Raw genomic sequence first — 18,359 nt, forward strand, 5'->3', positions numbered from 1 at the left:
TCGGACTATCCAGGCAAGCTTTTGGAGAAGACCCAGGCCGGCCCGACGGAGAAGGCCAAGAGGAAGCGGGGTCCCGTCCCGCCCCCTAAGGTGACGGCACAGACGCGGTCAAGACCACAAAGGTCCAGGTGCACCAGGCAAAGACCCAAACTTCCATCGAAGTAGTAGCGGCGTCCCTCGTGAAGGCCACAGGGGTGGATTGTCAGGGCATGGCCCCTAAGGCGAGGGTATCCCTGCCTGCCAGAAGGGAGTCCTCTTTCCTGCCCATCGAAAAGACTACGGAGAAGGTGATGCCCATCATTTCACCAAAACCGTCTCCTTTGGTTGCAGAGAAGGGAGGGCACGGTAGTCCTCCAGGGCACAGACGGAGCTCACCAGCCTCCTGGTCCTCCTGGAGGCGAGATGCGTCGGGAGCAGGCCCTAGGGGGTGGATCCCGACGAGGGCGACGACGGAGGGCACGGACGAAGGTGACGGACGAATGTGACAGACGAGGAGCAACAGGGCAGTGGCAACGGAGCGGATCAACCTAAGCTGCAAATGCACCGGTCACCTTCGCCTCCACCCCAGCAGCCACCTGGGGATATCTCAGTGGACATTCTTATGGCTCTGCATACCCTGTGCTCGGAAATCCGAACAAGGATGCCCCTTGCGCCATCGGAGGAACCACCACCCAAGAGGAGGAGAGCTCACCCCCTCTGCCCTTTCACTCCTCAACTCCCTCTCCCCCACTGAGGGATGACCTGGAACCGGACACAGCGACGATGGGCACTGGCACGGACGACGGCGGCGGCTTGGGGGATCTCCTGTCTCCGCCGGCCAGTTCTTCACTGCCCAACGAGATTGGCTCATTCCATACCATGATCTCCAGTGCCTCAGAGCTGTTCCTGCTCATTCCGGTGGAGAAGAAGAAAGAGGGTTTCCTTTACCAGCACCGGGAGGCGAAGAGGAAGACCGTACTTTCGATCCCGTTCTTGGATGACATTTGGGATGAGGGTTTGTCCCTCATGAAGAACCGTTCATCGGCTCCGGCGAAGAGGGATCGCTATGAGAAGAAATACAGAGTGGCAGACTCTGTGGTTTCGGCGGCGGCTAAGAAGTAGTCTTCGAGCTCATCCCCGTCAGCAGCCTCCTCCACTCCACCCCCCCCCCAGACAGTGAGGGGAAGAAGTTGGATGCCATGGGGCGAAGAGTGATCTCGTCGGCAGCAGCAACCATCAAAGCAAAGCCGCTAATGCCCTCGCCATCGTGGCGCGTTACGACAGGGAACTTTGGTTCAAGATGGCCCCCCCCCCTCCTGGACTTCCTTCCTGACGACAAGCGGGATGAGGCATTGGAGCTTCTACAGGAAGGCGAGGTGGCTTTAGGACCACATCATCACAGTTACCACGGACATTGCCGTCATGGGATTCTGCCAAATGGGCAACAGCATTTCCCTTGTTGGCGAGGCTGGCTGAGGGCCATGCATTTCCGCCAGGGTGTTCAGTCGAAGGTGTTGGACATGCCCTTCGACGGGGACAATTTGTTTGGAAAGACTGTGGACGAGTCTCTCCAGGCCATCAAAGCGGACACTGAGACGACTCGTGCCCTGGGCATGCTTCAGCAACAACGGCCGTCCTTTTGGACTTCTGGAAGGAAATCCCAAAGTTCCTCTAAAGGATTTCGGAGGAAGTGCCTCATTCTACCGTCGCCCCCCCCCCCCCAGCTCATCGGCCCAGGGGACCGACAGGGGCTGTGCTGAGTCTGGAAGTGGACGTTGTCGTCGCCAAGTCCCCCAAGGCGGCGCTTCGACGTCGAAACAAGATTGAACCGGCCGTCGAGTCGGACTTCCACCTGTGCACCCCTGTGGGAGGCCGGCTGGCGAACTTTTTCTGCATGTGGAAGACCATCTCCACCGACAGTTGGGTGCTGGACGCTCTCACCCATGGACAACCCTAGATTTTATACGGAGGTTTTCAAGGATGCCACCAGTGGCTGTCAGAAAAACCACATCCCTCAGCTGCTGCTGGAGGTACAGGTCATGTTAAAAAAGGGGGCAATCAAGCTCGTCCCGAAGAGGCTCCGGGTCTCCGGAGTGTATTCTCGTCCTTGTCAGAAAGAAGACCGGCGGTTGGAGGCCCATTCTGGACCTCTGCCATCTGAACAAGTACATCAAGTCCCAAAAGTTTCAGATGGCGACCCTTCAGCACGTGCTAGGACAGCTGGAAGAGGGGGATTTTTTAATCGTCGCTGGACTTGGAAGATGCCTATTTTCACATACCCATACACAAAGGACACCGCAAGTACCTACGCTTCGTGGTTCAAGGACAACATTACCAGTTAAAGGCCCTTCCCTTCGGGTTGAAGTTGAGTGTTCACCAAGTGCCTGGCCCCAGTGGTGGCACAGCTGCGTCTTCAAGGGATCCACGTGTACCTGTACCTGGATGACTGGCTCATCCAGGCGAACTCAAAGGACATCGCCGTCGGCCACACCTGGGGTTCTCAATAAACTTTGCAAAGTCCATCGCAGGATGCACTGTTTCTAGGAGCCCGACTCAACACAACGTCGTGCCTGGCGTCTCCGCCTGAGGAGAGGATCGCAGCCATCTTGGGCAAGGTACAACCGCTGTTGGCCGTGAAGGTCTCAAGAATGAGGTCCATCAAGTCCCTACTTGGCATGATGTCGTCATGCATATACCTCATTCAGCTGTGCAGGCTACGGATGCGTCCGCTGCAGGAGTTCCTCGACGACCGTTGGATACAAGTTTTGGGGAGCGTCGAGGACAAGATCAAACTCGACAAGAGTTTCCGTCAACCGATACAGTGGTGGGGAGTGTGCGCACATCTGTCTGCAGGCATGGATTTCAAGACCCCACCTCATCAGGAGACTGTCACGACGGACGCCTCCCTGGAATGATGGGGAGCGCACTCCAGAAGTCTTCATGCAAGAGACCTGTGGTTACCGGAGGAGAAGCCGTTGAACATCAACGTGTTGGAGCTGCGGGCTGTGTTTTGGGCCCTCAAGTCCTTCCTTCCGTCCCTCAAAGTCAAAGTGGTACGGGTCTTCACGGACAACACCACCACAATGTTCTATATTCCGAAGCAGAGGGGAACCAGATCCCCGGCCCTCTCCAAAAGAGGCAAAGGACCTTTGGCACTGGGCCATAGCCCAGGGGAAGTTCCCCATCTCGTTTCATCTAGCAGGAGTGTAGAACACCATCAACGACTCTCTCAGCAGGGAGCTACTCTCTTGCCACGAGTGGGAACTTCAGCAGGATCAAGTGGATCACCTGTTCCGCATTTGGGGCAATCCCCAGATCGATCTGTTTGTGATGGCGATGAACACCAAGTGCAAGAGGTTCACCAGCAGGTTTGCCCAGCCAGGGAGCATGGGGGACGCATTCTCTTTCCACTGGGATGGCCTGTTTCTGTATGCGTTCCCTCTGTTGCCATTGCTGCTTTGATTAGTCAATCAACTCAGGCGGTCCCGGATGATCCTCGTTGCACAGGCGTGGCCGAGACAGATATGGACCCGGACCTTCTGGACATGTCGGCATCCCCTCCAGTCAAGCTTCTGGTGGTCACAGATCTTCTCGCCAGGGAAGGAGGCGCGATTCTGCACCACGACCCAGGATCGCTGAACCTGAAGGCCTAGCTCCTGCAGCACTTGAGTTTGGGGGCTACAATCTCCCAGCGGATTGTAAGGAGGTGCTTACCAAGGGCAGAGCTTGATCTACTCCCAAATGCTACGGGCACAAGTGGAAGAGGTTCGCCGTTTGGTGCCGTACCCAGAAGATCGACCCTCTATAAGTCACTGCTCCGCAGGTGCTTCCGTATTTGTTGTTGTTGTCCAAGGCAGGACTGGCCCATGCTTCCATCAAGGTTCATCTGGTGGCTATTTCCCGCTACACCAGATCTCCTGGACGATCATCCTTATGGTAGCATCGTTTGGACAAGGAGTTCATCAGAGGACTATTTCTCTAGTTCCCGCTGGTGAAGGCTCCACCACTGGTGTGGGAGCTTAATGTGGTGCTTACTAGGCTCATGGGTCCCCCGTTCGAGCCTATGCATTCTGTGCCACTGAAGATTTTGTCGTGGAAAACGGCTTTTCTAGTGGCCATCACCTCCTCACGACGAGTGGGAGAGATCCAGGCCCTCTCTTGTAAACCACCTTATTTGACATTCCACGAGACGAGGGTGGTGCTGCGGATGCACCCCTCCTTCATGCCCAAGGTGCCGTCGGACTTTCATCTAAACAAGCCCTTGGTGTTACCAGTGTTTTTTCCGAGTCCTTCGTCGCCGGCTGAAAGGACTTTGCACTCGCTGGATGTGGCTAGAGCGCTGAAGTTCTATGTGGACCGCACAAAGATTTTCCGGAAGACGTCGCAACTTTTTGTGAACTTTGGACCTGTGAACCATGGGAAGGCCCTCTCCAAGGCTTCGATTTTCCAGGTGGCTCTCCGGCTGTATCACCGGTTGGCAAACCGACCGTTGCCTGGCCGTCTGAGAGCCCACTCGACCAGAGCGATCGCTGCAACTACGGCATTCATGTCTGGTGTGCCCCTGCTTGACATCTGCAGGGCTGCTTTGTGGAGGTCGATGCACACCTTCACAAAGTTCTACTGCGTCGACCGGGATTCCAGGGAGGAGTGCAGAGTCGGCCAAGCAGTGCTGCGCAACCTGTTCGCTTGAAGGTGAGCCTGGTGAGGAAGTAAGAGATGCTTAATGTTGAGATGCTTAATGTTGAGCCTTGCCACCTCCCGTGGATGTGTATGTGTGTACTGCTATGTATTCTTTATTCATGAGCATGTGAATCCATGAAAGACCCCATGCTGGAGAAGGAACAAGTTACTTACATGTAACTGTTGTTCTCCAGCATGGGTCTGGCATGGATTCACATGTGAACCCTCCCGCCTACCCCTCTGCGGCTCTTCTCTTGGTCCTACTGGCACTTTCTGTGCTACCAGATCTGAAGATGGCTGCCAGAGGAGGGGCTTGGGTAGAGGGAAGTCATTGGCTGTGGGCAGTATGACCCAGGGCTCAGTGATTGGTTGTTAGGAGAAAGACAGTTCAGAAATTAAACTGATTTTTTTCTTTACCGAGGATTCCAAGCCTGACGACGTGGAATATTCATGAGCATGTGAATCCATGCCAGACCCATGCTGGAGAACAGTTACAGGTAAGTAACTTGTTTCTTATCCACCAACTACAGGCCTTACTCTTGCATAGTTTTCTCAGCTCAGCCCTCCATCCTCACATGTGTTCATTCCTGCTACCTATTTCTTATGTTCCTCCTCTTTCCTGTGCCACGTCGTCCTTCCTTTCCTGTTTCTCACTGCTTTGATATTTTCCCACCTTCCTTTCTTTGAAACCTTGAGAATCTGTGTTTTTGATATTGGGGTTTCTTCCTTTTCAGGAAGGGGATCGGCTCAGCGATGATGACCTGTACAAGTTTTTGGCAGACATGAGACGACCGTCCTCTGTCCTCAGACGGTTGCGCCCCGTCACTGGTAAGAAAGACTGATGACTACAGGACACTTATCCCACTCGCAACAGACCCTTCAGACTTCTTCAAAGGTTTTCTTTTTAAATGTAGGCATTTAGGTTACATATCTTGGGTTCTGGCTGATGGCCACTTTACCATATTGATGCTGCCATTTCCTGGTGTTTTTTTTGGAATTGACCAATACTTGGTTTCACTGTGTGAGCGTATCAAAGTTTGGTTCTAGGGAGGACCTTTATAGATTAGAGTCTGTGACGTGACTTCTCAAGCAGACTTTCTGTTTTGCAGTCCAGGCTAATAGTTGTCATTTTTTGTGCACACACGACAAACCTCTAATAGGTTTTGTCATTAGCCATGCCATTCTTACTCTTTGGATCAACCTCAAAGGGAGCAAAGACTGAGACGCCACTGCTTGGATTTGAATCTGTAACCTGTCGGTTACACACAGGCAGAACGGGTTCTCAATACACTGAGCTATTTCACTGAAAGATCTCAAGGTCTACCCTGTAAGGGATGATGCTTTTTGTAGGTCAGTTCTGGACTGGGTAAGTTACTGGCACCTGACGTTGGACACTGGAAACCATGAGAGGTCTTATCTGGGTGCAGCACACCTACCCATTGCAGGACATGCTAAAATTACAATAAGAAAAAGGTGAAAATTAAGGCTGGCTTTAGAATACTGTGTGCAACCTGCAGTCACAAATCCCAAAAGGGCTTGCTCAGTTTTTCATCCTCACAAGGTCGATAGATTGGGTACAATTTAATTTGGTACCAGCACCTATGATTACAGTGCCTATTATCACATGTTACAAGGACAGCTTACGATCTGTAGAGCGACTGACACCGATGTGAGTGGGGGTGTGCATGTCTGGTGCGCCATCTATTTCACTGCTCTGCTTACTTTGGGGAGCAGGTGCAAGTGGATCTAGGTCGCCTGGCCTAAGCCCTGCCCACCTGGTGCCTTCCTGCCTGCCGCCCTTTTTCACCACTTAGCAAGCCCCGCCCAACTGGTGCCTTCCTGCTTGCCGCTCTTTTTCACCACTTAGCAAGCCCGGCCCACCTGGTGCCTTCCTGCTCCACGTTCTTTTTCACCACTTAGCAAGCCATGCCCACCTGGTGCCTTCCTGATTGCCGCTCTGTTTCCCTACTTAAGGAGCCCTCCAGCTTCTTTTCCTTTGCAGATGGGGAGCAGGTGCAAGTGGATCTAGGTCACCTGGCCTAAGCCCCGCCCACCTGGTACCTTCCTGCCTGACGCTCTTTTTCACCACTTAGCAAGCTACGCCCACCTGGTGCCTTCCTTCACCATCCCTGTCTTGTGGCCAATGCTGGATTTGACTTTTATGGACTTCATTCATTCACGGTGCGTCACTCTTTCTCAACTCTCATGCTGGACTTCCTTTGCATCTTGTACTCATGGTGGCCCTGAATCATGCTGTTCCCATTGTATCCTGGCTTGCAACATTATGTGTTACTACTGACGTCTGCAATTGTATTCGCTCTCCACTCTTGCTTCTCCACTGTATTTGACTGCTTACTCTCTTTTCTCTCCTTCTTTCCCTTCTCCCTTTTCCTATCTCCTCCCCTTACTTTCTTCTATGCACTTACTCTATCAGAATTGTCCCTAGACCTAATATGATAGCAACCTCTTCTGTTTCCTCCATCCTCCCATTACTGTTTTTTTCCTCCCCACCACCCCTTCAGCACTATCTGAAATGTCGTCAGGCCTAGTATGATAGTCACTTGTTTTGTTCCTCCCCTTCCTTTCGGCACCCCTCTCCCTCACCTTTTATTTTTCTCCGGCTCTACCAGAAATGTTGTCAGGCCTAGTACGGTAGTCGCCTGTCTGTTTCCATTTCCTTCCCACTCCCCCCCCCCCCCCCTTCCTTATCTATGTCTTAGCTCTTGCACTATCTGAATTGTCGTCAGGCCGAGTACGATAGTTAATTTCACATCCTTACTGTTCATGGCCTGTAAGAATGTGGTTGTATTTTCCCTTGTTCCCTCCCTTGCCTTGAAGCGCTTTGAAACACATTGTGTATAGGCGCTATATAAATAAACTATCATATCATATCATACTTTGCCTCAGGCCCAGTTCACAGGATTAACAATATTTCCTCCGTTTGCCACTACATCTGCAGCCCAGTTGAAGATTGACATCTCTCCGTCGCCAGAGAGCCCACAATTCTCGCTGTCCCCAGAGTTGCTCCATGTGAAACCCTATCCAGACCCACGGATCCGGCCCACCAAAGAGATTCTGGAATTCCCAGCCCGTGAAGTCTACATTCCATACACCACGTACAGGTGAGGCGACCATTGAACAAAGGGTGCACTTTCTATAGGGGCCAAACAACGAATAGGCAAGGAAACATAGAACTCCACTTTCTCATGCAGTCCATGTCGACCAGAAAGAGGCCTGATCATTTTATTACTGAGAATAGAATCATTTTTCGTTACTAGAGACACCATCGCTTCAGAGAAGGGGTTCCATGAAATGAACTTTGCACTGTACTTTTTTGTGTAAGCAGCAAAAACTTGCATTACTGCTTTTTGTTTTTGTATTTACTGTGTCAGAGAAGCTTGCCCTTCCGCATTGTGTGTGTGTGTGCGTGCGTGCGTGCGTAGCACCCCTAACTGTGATAGACCTACTCTATGGATGTGAGTGAAGTGGGCACTGCTGATGCCTGTGTTTGCGAGTGATGCATGTCTTTCGGCGTCTGCTGTGTATAGGTCTATCTGTGTGGCTGTGGAAGGTTGTCCCACAGCCACTGTTCTTGTGCATACTACTTGATTTGAGTTATGCGTGTGTGCTTGCATGCATGCCAGTCATACCCCATTGAAGCATGGGATTCTCCATTTTAAAGACCCTGCTATTGCATTGTTCCCATCACCAACTTCATCCTCGTTCCCAAAGTATGTGGCACTGGTGGATTGAGACACCAAATCTGCACGACTCTCTCAGAATCTGGAAGCCAGTGCGCATGATCACAGCCAGACATTCTAAGGGCACTCCCTGTAGCAAGCCTTGGCAAATCCTTTAGATACAGAACACTGTTTGCTGAGCATGAAGAATATAGCGCGTGTGTATGTGTTTGCTATGTTATAATACTGTGTGGGTAAACCGGCTGTACACTTGTAACATGTTCAAGTGTAGCATGTATTTGAAGAAATTCGATAATGCACTTTTTGTGCCCACCAAAGGGTCCTTACTAGCATGTACCTGATTTTCAAGTACTTCCAACTGAAACTGATTAGCCCAGGAGAGTTTGTTTTAATTAAGCTGCAGGATATTGATTTCATTGATTTCATAAAGATGGGAAGTTGCCAACGAGATTGTGTCTGAGAGCGGGGTAGGCAGTAGTCCTGGCCTCCTTAGACTGCAGTATTGACCAGCATGTGGAGGGTTCTCTTCACTTTTTTGATGACCATTACTGACAACGTATGGCCTATTTCTGAAGATACTACAATTTTGGTAAATATTGGATCAGAGGTGTTGCGATAGGGTGTGATTTACTTGACCAAGTGGCGAACCTGGGAGTTAATCGTGTGACAAAGAACACACGATGTGAGCAGATAATTCAAGCGGGTCATAGTGAAATGCTGACCGTTGACCTCTATAAAGGCACTGCAGCATTAAGTTATCTATGCTGGTATTACAACCTGCGAGGAAGCCACAAAGCTGCCTTCACCATTAGCCATTGGTGAGTAAGAAATGGCGTTGACCTAATATAAACTTGACCTACTCCGATTGGACCGCATCTTTGTGGTCGAATTTGGTAGGTCAAATGGTATATTTTAATAAAAGAATAGGTGTGGGGTGGTGTAAGGGAATAGGTTGAGGTGGGGGGGAGTTGGGGTCATCTATGCATAGTAAGAGGCAAATGTCTGATGTCATTCACCATTTTGTTTGGCCCTTATAATTGTTTTTAATGTACCAGTAATGTTAACCATGCGGTTATATGTATATTATATTACATAAATGGGTGTTCTTGCCTTTAGTACATGCTATCAGCTGCTAAATAAAATTCTACTAGGGTCAAAATAGCATCCAAATATGGCAATCAATTGCGACTTTGAATCATGCATTAATTAGTAGTCGTTTAACAACAAATCCACTATGATTTCCACCGTGACTTAACATATAGCAGTCATTGCCCAGTGGGCCCTTTTAGGCTTTTACAAACCTGCGTCTATGCACCACCTATTGCACACATGCACACTTACAAGCTGTAGGTTGCATTTTACAATCAAGCAACACACGCTTTTGAACACTTTGCACTTTAACTACTTATTAGTCAGTTTGCACTTTCATATTATTGATTGATTTTATTATTATGAGCCCCTACACAAGTGTCTCAAGATGGAACAAGGCAAGCGAGGGGGAACAAGGAGAGGACTAGACAACAGATCTTACTAAGCCTATTGTCATTTAGATTGTGCAAGTGTGCAACAAGAAATGCAGGTGAGAGGGTACAGGGAGAAATGCACCCAGAGCAGCAGGTCCCTGAGTTAAGTACAGGGAAGGCTGGGGCTGCAGACAGCAAGTGCAGCGGGACGGGTGAGGGGGCGGGCTTGTGTCCTATAAGACTCAGAGGACACAGAGCAGGCGGAGCAGGAGCAAGGGTAGGTTAGCAGGGGAGAGGGAGCGAGAAAGAAGAGGAGAAAGGGAAGGTCTCAAGGCGGAAAGAGGCAGGGAGCCCAATCCAGAGGGAGGCACCTGCACAGGAGAGAGATCTATCCCCCATTCTCTGCTTGGCGAAGCGACTCCCCAGCAGAGAATTAGAAGTAGACGAGCGGAGGACTCTAGTAGGAAGGGAGAGTTGAAGGTAGTAGTGCCGAGGCCCCAGAAAGCCTTGTGGATGATGCATAGGGTCTTAAACTTGATCCTTGCTGCCACCAGGAGCAAGTGGAAGGATTTCAGGGCTGGAGAGATGCAGTCCCTGGTCTTCAGGCCAAGGACAGGTCTTGCGGTCCTGTTCCGTATTAGTTGAAGAGAACGAAGAGTATAGGGTTAGGCAGCTTGAGAAAAAGGCTGTTGCAAAAGTCCAGCTTAGAGAGATCCAGGGCACTGGATGGGGGAAAGTGAGAAAAGGGAAAACGCGCTGAGGAGGTACAGCTGAAAATGGGCCTTCTTGGCAAGGTCTGTGATGTGTGGAGAGAAGGAGAGTGTGGAGTCGAAAATGACCCCAAGGTTTTTTGCCTCAGAAGCAGGTGAGGGCAGAGGGCCCAAGGAGGTTGGCCAGAGTGAGAGAGGAAAAGCGGGAGCAGGGGTCCCAATGAGATGCATCTCAGTTTTGCTGGCATTAAAGCAGAGATCGTTAGAGGTGCCCCATGCCTGAATAGCAGATAGACAGTCATGTATGAGCGAGGAGGAGGCGGAGTGTAGCCTGAAAGAGAGCTGCTTGTCATCCGGATAGCACTGAGTTAGAGGAAAAGGTAGCGATCAGGAGGGCCAAAGGGGCCAGATAGACATTGAGCCAGGGGGAGAGGATAGAGCCCTGGGGAACACCACATGTGGAGAGAGAGCTGGTGGAGAAGAGGGACCCAAGCTGAACCTGGGAAGGTCGGCCACACCCGAGCTTAATCTGTGAAGCCCAGGGTCTCGCGGAGATGAGCAATCGGGATGTTGTGGTTAACCATGTCAAATGCAGAGGAAAGGTTGAGGAGAATGAGGACAGAGGGAGAGCTAGACTCAAGATTGGAGACCAGATCTTCACGGGTACTCGGAAGTGCAGTTTCCGTGGCCCTAGCTGCTCTGAAGCCAGACTGATGGTCATGGAGACAACCAACAGATTCAGTGTGGAGGGTTAACTGGGAGATAGCCAACCTCTCCAAGAGTTTACCCATGAAAGGAGTCATAGAGATTGTTAGGCAGAAACCTGTGCAGTTCCCTTAGGGACCACTGCAAAAAGTTTAAGACTACTGGAGTAAGCAGTAAACCCAATTGGTAGCAGTCTGCACCACCCAGATTTACCTGGTAGCTGTGGCTGAGCAGTCAGACTTCCCTCAAGAAGAGTTAGGCAGTATATAGAGTATACACAATAGGGCTAAAAATACAGTAGAACAAGAAAACACTGACCAGAGCTTTGGTATAAAAGTACATAATTATTTATTTAAAAACACACTCATAAAAATACACTGGCACTAATATATCAAGCAAGTTCAAACACAGTCACTATAAGTATATACACCTCCCTAATGAATTATTCGACAAGTCTAGGTTAAGACGCCACTTATTTAGCAAAACAGAGGTGAGCGCGTAACCGTAGATTGCACTCCAATAATTTGTTCAAAAAAGGGAGAGAAAAGGCAGAGTAGGAAAATAAGACAGTACCAACACTTTTAAGAAACAGCAAGTCAAGAAAGGCAGGGTCTACTGTAGAGCAAAAAGTTCATAGGCCAGGCCCACTCTTGGAGAGAGCAAGGCGGAATGTGCCCAAGATCACACAGTGGAAATGCACTCAAAGTCTTTGCAGAAAAGTTAAGAGGTTGGATCAGTTCAGAAAGGCAAAGTTAGCAGGTCTGAGGTCACCCCAGTTAGAAAGTCAAGGATTTACGGGACACCTTGGACAATGTGTTGCAAGGGAGACCAGGCGGGACACAGTACCTGAATTGGTGAGAAAGCTCCAGCGGTGGCAGTTGTTCCTGGCAGCGGGTGCAAGTTGTGGCTTTGTCCAGAGGAAGAGATGATCTCGACGAGGAAGAAAGCTGGAGGTCGTTGCACTGCCAGGGAAGAAACCAGCCGCAGAGTTTCCCGATTAAAAGGTATGACCCTTTTATTCGCGGTAGTGGTGAAGCGTGGCTATGCGACGCCGGGGTGCTTGGCACGGGCGATTCGACCACGAGACGATCCAGGAAGGCGAAAAAGGTGAACTGGTTGGTCCCACCAGCTCAAAGGGAAGAAGACTTTCCTGGAAGATCTCCTCTGTCGTCGGGGGAAGTGGTGAGTTCGTACAGCAGGGCTCCACCGGTGGTGTCGTCGTTGAAGATGGCTCAGCTTCTCCCCTCTTCGGATTCTTTAGGTCCTGTGGCGACTTCTGAAGTTCAGTCTCCAAAGCCCTGATTTTATGCAGAAAAAACCCTATTCAACAGCCTAGCTGTCACTCAAACATGCTAAGTGGTGAGCCGGGCGGCTCACCACTGGGCCAATCACACAAGAGTGCGACTTGAGTTGCCAAGGCAACTCAGTCCAGGGTGCCTAATCCCCCTCCCACACATCCTGTAGACCCCAGACAGAGTGGCACCATTTGGAGGGCTTCTGTGGAGAAGCCCGCCATAAAGTGGAACAAAGGGCTCGACTTGGGTTAGAGTTTCAGAGGCGAACACAAACGCCATTTTAAAACCAAGTCCTGGCAAAAAGACCCAACCGGAGAATAAATATTAATTAAATAACCCAGCGTTATCTTTAACATTTCACCAAAAAATGGTGTGTTTAAAATCAATGGGAAAATCCCATAGGAAATATTCTGGTGGAATATTTCGCGTGGTATCCACTGCCACCAGCCAGAAACTCGACAAGGGGGGACTGGACAGTGCCCACTTGGAAAACAGACCCAGGGGCAATCGAATTACCCCTACCAGTACTTCCACAATATGATGGTTTGTACTGGTTCTGTTCACAATTTGAGACTAGTAAAGCCAATGGTGACTTAACATGCCCTGGGAGACAGTAGTCAGTCCCAGGGTATGGAGTCTATGTTTGGGGGTCACTGTGACACCCCTGTGTTAATGCACTGAGGATGCTGTGTAACACTGATACCAAAAACACATGAAGCCCTATGGAGTAAAATACCCCATAGCCCATAACACATTTACAGTCAAAGGACATACTCAAATCATGCCTAAGAGTGGGAGAAAAAGAGTCTCACTTTTAGCAGGAGAAAAAAATAAACCACAAAAAATCCATCAAAGCTGCTGGGGGACACACTAGGTTTGGGAAATTAGCCTTAACAGAGCATTCTCCATAACACTGATCAGGTGATAGTTTGCCAGTATTAAGGGGTCGGCAGTAGTTTCTTTTTTAGTAAGGGGTGAACAAGGGAGTGCTTGAGAAGAGAGGGGAAGGATCCAGTGGTGAAGGAGTGATTACAGAAATTGGCCAAGGCTTTAGCGAGGGAACCAATGTTATCCTTAATGGTTCACCTGTTTGGAGGAGACTTTCATAGACCAGACTTGTCTGCTAACATTAGGTGTTACTGGAGAGAGAGAGGGAGAGAGTGAGGAGAGGAGGAGAGGCGGGGCAGCCAGGAAGGGCCTGAGAGAGGTAGAGGCCAAGAGAAGAGGAGGAGAGTGCAGACATGATGGCAAGTGACCTTTATGCTTTGCTAGTAGTTTACATGATTACATTTTGCTCCCTGCGATCAACCACAGTTGCTCTCAGAGTTCTGCAGCAAGTGACTTGAATGACAGTGCTAGCTTACGTATTTTCAAACCAGTGATATATACCCCATAAAAGTAAAAGAGGAAAAGCTTTGAATTAATCATAACTGAGAATTTCCCTGGGCACATCCCATTCCACTGTGTTTTTGTCAGAGGGTCCTGTGTGGCGACAAGGAATGAAGAGACTGATCAAGTGGCGCCGTGAAGATGGTAATACAGAAAAAAAACCTATCCTTTCACTCTAATGGGATTTCCCTACCCAAACTAAAGAAACTCGGGTTCTCGTCAAGAAGTCTATGTAATTCCAAATCAAAAGACACCATCCCACTTAAAAAGGCTCCTCCGCTATCCCTGTCACTACAATAATCAATATAAAGTTCTGGTTCTGATCGTAACCCTAGAGATGACTTCCTTCTTCTGGATGTAAAGTGTCACAAAGACCCCAAATTCTGGAAGGGTTTCTGACCCTTTGATGGAGTTTGAGAAGATAGCCCCTCGAAAAATATTTCGGGGAGTTTGGGTTGGGGTTGGAGATTTAAAGACAGACTCAGTTCACAATGGTTGAGGTGAGTGTTAATTCTCTGTTAGTTAACCATTGTTAGGTTAGATTTTCATATGTATGTCAAATCACCTTCACATGCGAGAGCCCCAGCACTTTTTGCTGGACTTGTGGATTATTTCTCTATGTCCCTGAGCGAGTGGAAACCTTTTTCCCCACTCACCCTTTCTTTTACTCTTTCTATGGAAGTCATTTTTGTGACTCTCTATACTTTATTTTTGGAATCGTACTTTCCTATAGGTTTTTGGGAATTTACATTTTACTATTGCAGCAACCTGTACTTATTGTACAATGTTGCTGTGGATCCCCTTGAGCTTCCCTTTTTATTTTCTCTTGAGTTCCTTGTGTGAACTACTGTTGCCAAGGGTAGAAAGATACTTTTTATCCTTTCTGCAATTCCCATTTTGAGATTGGCGCATCCCACCTTGTGTGGAGTGCTGGGGGGATGCATTATCCCCTTTCTCACTGTCTGTTGCTGTAACCTTCCTGTTACAGTTCATTACTTACCTTGCAGAACACATGTTCTAAAGGGTAGCGAGAGAGATTTTTATCCTCTCTACATTTTATATTGTGAGATCAGCACCCCCCACCTTATGTAGCGTGCTGAGGGGTTACAGTGCTTCCTCACTGCTTGTGTAACATTTCTGTTCCAGTGGCTGGTGGCAGTGGATGTGGTCTACTGGCTTTTGCGTGATTTGTACTCGCAGGCTGTGTTCACAGCCAAGGTACCACACATAAGGGCCACCATTGACCCAAAATGGTGTCTGTATTCTTATTTTCACCATTTCTTGTGTGCCTGTCCTTTCTTGGCCCTTCTTCCGTCTTGGGTGGGGGAGGTCCTGGTTTGACTTTTATCTACGGCAAGAGTGCTTTGAGAAGCCTGCCGAAGCTCCAATGGGTCTGTGAAGGCTGGAAGTGAGGGAGGAGTCTGAAACTTCTCTCTGGCCTTTGCCTTCTGGCGTGCCTGCCTGGAACCAGTTCCAACTGGAAGGCTGAGTGTAGCATGTGTGCTGTTTGGCTGGGTTCCTGGACAAATGGCCTGGATCTAGAAGCTGAAGATAAGCCGACCACTGGAGCTGAATCCGGAAGAAGAAGAGAAGCGAATTTCCAGCTAATGCCTGCTGTGTATCCGCTGCCTGTGTTGACCCCTTCTTCCATGCGCCAGCGGAGTCCCGAGGATGACGACTTGGACACATGGATTGGTTGGACCAATCAGTCTTGAGAAGACCTGCATTTCGAGCCATTCCACGACGAGCTGGGCTGCAAACCGTCAATACCCTGGGACCTTGAGCCGGAGTGCTGTGCATCGTCTTGCGAAGAACGAATTATGCTGAAACTTTGGTGGATTCCTGCTGGACCTCCAGAAGCAAGATTCCTTTCCTTGAAGCCCCCTCACCAGAGTGCTGGACTGAGAAAGTGAGGCGACTCAATCAAACGACAACCGTCCTTCATCTGGTACCTTGAAAAGGGTGCCAAATCCATAGAGCCACGAGAAGCACTAAATAATCCTTTGCTGGGTGCCTTTCCTCTTGACTGCTGCAAGTTCCCATCCAGTGTCCTGTCTTTCGTTACCACGAGCAAGAACCCAGAGACGGGGCCCTGTGCTACTACATCATGAAGGCGTCTGTCTGCAACATCATCTTCACTGCGGAGGCACTGTGTGTCTTGAGGTTATACGTACCTAAAGTCTTTGAGTTGCTCCTATGTGGCTAGGGTGGTTCTTTGTGTGTTTGGCCATACTGTTCGCCCAGTCTCAGTCCTTCTAGTAAGCCGGTTTCCGGCCGACTGGTTCAACGATTTCCGGGTGTCTCACAAATAACCAACGTATGTTTTGCAGGGGCATTATGCTGATTCTCCCATTTCTCTGCCCTACTCTTGCCCACCGGCCACCAGGTTGGACTTGTGTCACGTTTGTCGTTCTTCCTCCGTGCAGGACGCCTTCTCCACTCTCTGCTTCCACTACTGCCAGCACCTAATCAGCATTCGAGACGTTCTTGTGTGTTCTCTTGAACCACACCCTCCACGTCTCTCACTCAAGCCGCTTGAGTCTCCCTTCGCCTTCTACGTTCGCCTTGACCTCAATCTCGCTTTCCAATTCTATCTTCCTCTCCCCCTCTCTTTCTGTCTCGATCTTTCTACCCCCGACATTTGTCGAGCGTTTTTCTTGTTTTACTGGTTAGTTCTCAAGTTATTCCTCGTCCTGTACTTATCTCATTAAGATTGTCTTTCCAAGTACAATTACACATGGTTTCCAGCTATAAGTCTAGGAAAAAGAGGTTTGGGCCATGCTACTACCTTATGGGGTTGGTAGTTTAAGGGGCTGTGTCCCCGATTCACGTCCTTGTTTCCGGGGGGGGTTCATCTCCATGAGGTCATCCCACTTATTACCACCCCGAGGGCAACTATTGGTTAGCTGCCACACCTCCCTAGCCTCATGGAAAGGGTTTCCCCCTGAAGAAAAGTGACTCTGTCGCAAGGATAGTCACACCAACCATAAACAAACCTGGCTTGCCCCTTCACCCAAATGTAGCCATCCAGGCCACACGCACGGGATCCTTAAGTGGGGTCCAGTGAGCAAACAACTTCAGGCAAGTATTAGCATGGAGATCCCTTGCTCGCCATTGCTATGGAATCAAGCAGCAACTTTATAATGATGATCATTTAGGCAAGACCAAGTCTGAGTTTGCTTGTACAGCCATGCAGCGGGGACATGGCAGACTCAGAAGCCTGGGAGAGTTTAAAGAACACACACAATGAGGTGCTGCAGCAGGGTATGCTTCATTGACTGCCTCTCTACCCCCTCTCCAAGGCACATTCCTTGCTACCTTTTCCAGGATTCACCTTTGATTCTGTTCCAAGACCAAAGGAATTACTAGTGGTTTGCTTCCATCACTGGAGGCACTCTTTACACTTGAGTGGGCGCAGTATGCCTAAGAACCTTCTTTCCAGTCGAATAACAGCGTGGAAATGCCTTGGACCAATCAGCCAGTATAGTCCATGTGAGATTGCGATTAGGTATGCAAAGGGAAAACTCACTCTAGCCAGAACTAAGGATTTGATGCTTGGACTTCATGAAATGCCTGTCATGAACTGGAAATGCAATATGCTCCTGGAATAGACTTGGCACAGTCTTCTTGAAAAATCCTTGAGGAAAAAATGTTTCTTGATTTTAAATTGGCTTCTGTGAACACATCATGAAGTAGACACAGACAACTGAAGTAGAGGTTTGGGTTAGAAACTTTTATTCAACAAATAAAGGGTTGGTGGAAGGCCTACTTTCCCTATGCTAAGGTGAGATTTCCCTACCTAAATAAAACTAATGAGGGTGTTTGTCAGGAAGTCCAAACTAAAAGTCTATGTCCAAAGCCTATGCTTGCCCTCATATCTATTTGTATACAATGTGTAGGGATGTCAGCATCAACCTAACAAGTGTTTAAATAAAAGTCAGAGCATCTTCCAGCTCTTGGTTTATCAAGGACCCTCTTCTCCAATGTTGAAAATAGTTCACAATGCCCAGGGGTTCCCTTCCCCAAGCCTCAAGATAGTTCACAATAACAAGAGGTTCCCTTCCCCAAGCTTTCTAGTCTTTCAACTTCTTCAAAACACATCTCCTGCGATTTGTCCCAGCTCTTCCGATTTGGTTATCTGTCACCAGTTTCACAATTTATACTTCTTTAGTTTCAATTCATATAACAGTTCTTTTATTTTCAATCACAACCTTTTTTGCTGAAATTCTAAGTGGCTTTTCCACAAGTGGGTGTACTCGGTCTAGGCTCAGTTGTCGAACCACACGGTCCACCCATTACAGGTCACGCAACCTACACACCTTATTTGCCTCTCTTTCTTGGTATTCAAATTGGCACTATTTCATCTCTACACTGGTGATTGCTTTAGTTTCATTTCACATACTAATGATCCTTTGCCATTTCTTAGTTTTCCACTAT

The 18,359-nt window shown here is 49.0% G+C and overlaps 1 protein-coding gene across 6 annotated transcripts in view; it reads left to right on the top strand.

The window, feature by feature from the left end:
* DOCK6 (dedicator of cytokinesis 6) overlaps nucleotides 1-18,359 on the top strand; it is a 1,219,180-nt gene that overhangs the window by 318,121 nt on the left and 882,700 nt on the right. For all 6 annotated transcript variants that reach the window (XM_069604231.1, XM_069604230.1, XM_069604232.1 and 3 more), the window contains exons 13-14: nucleotides 5,394-5,487; nucleotides 7,619-7,781. In XM_069604231.1, the coding sequence (XP_069460332.1) occupies nucleotides 5,394-5,487; nucleotides 7,619-7,781 (257 nt within the window). The remainder of the gene's footprint in view (nucleotides 1-5,393; nucleotides 5,488-7,618; nucleotides 7,782-18,359) is intronic.

This window comes from Ambystoma mexicanum, chromosome 3q (assembly GCF_040938575.1).
Source record: "Ambystoma mexicanum isolate Mex_15411 chromosome 3q, UKY_AmexF1_1, whole genome shotgun sequence".
In the NCBI taxonomy this organism is placed as follows: Eukaryota; Metazoa; Chordata; class Amphibia; order Caudata; family Ambystomatidae; genus Ambystoma; species Ambystoma mexicanum.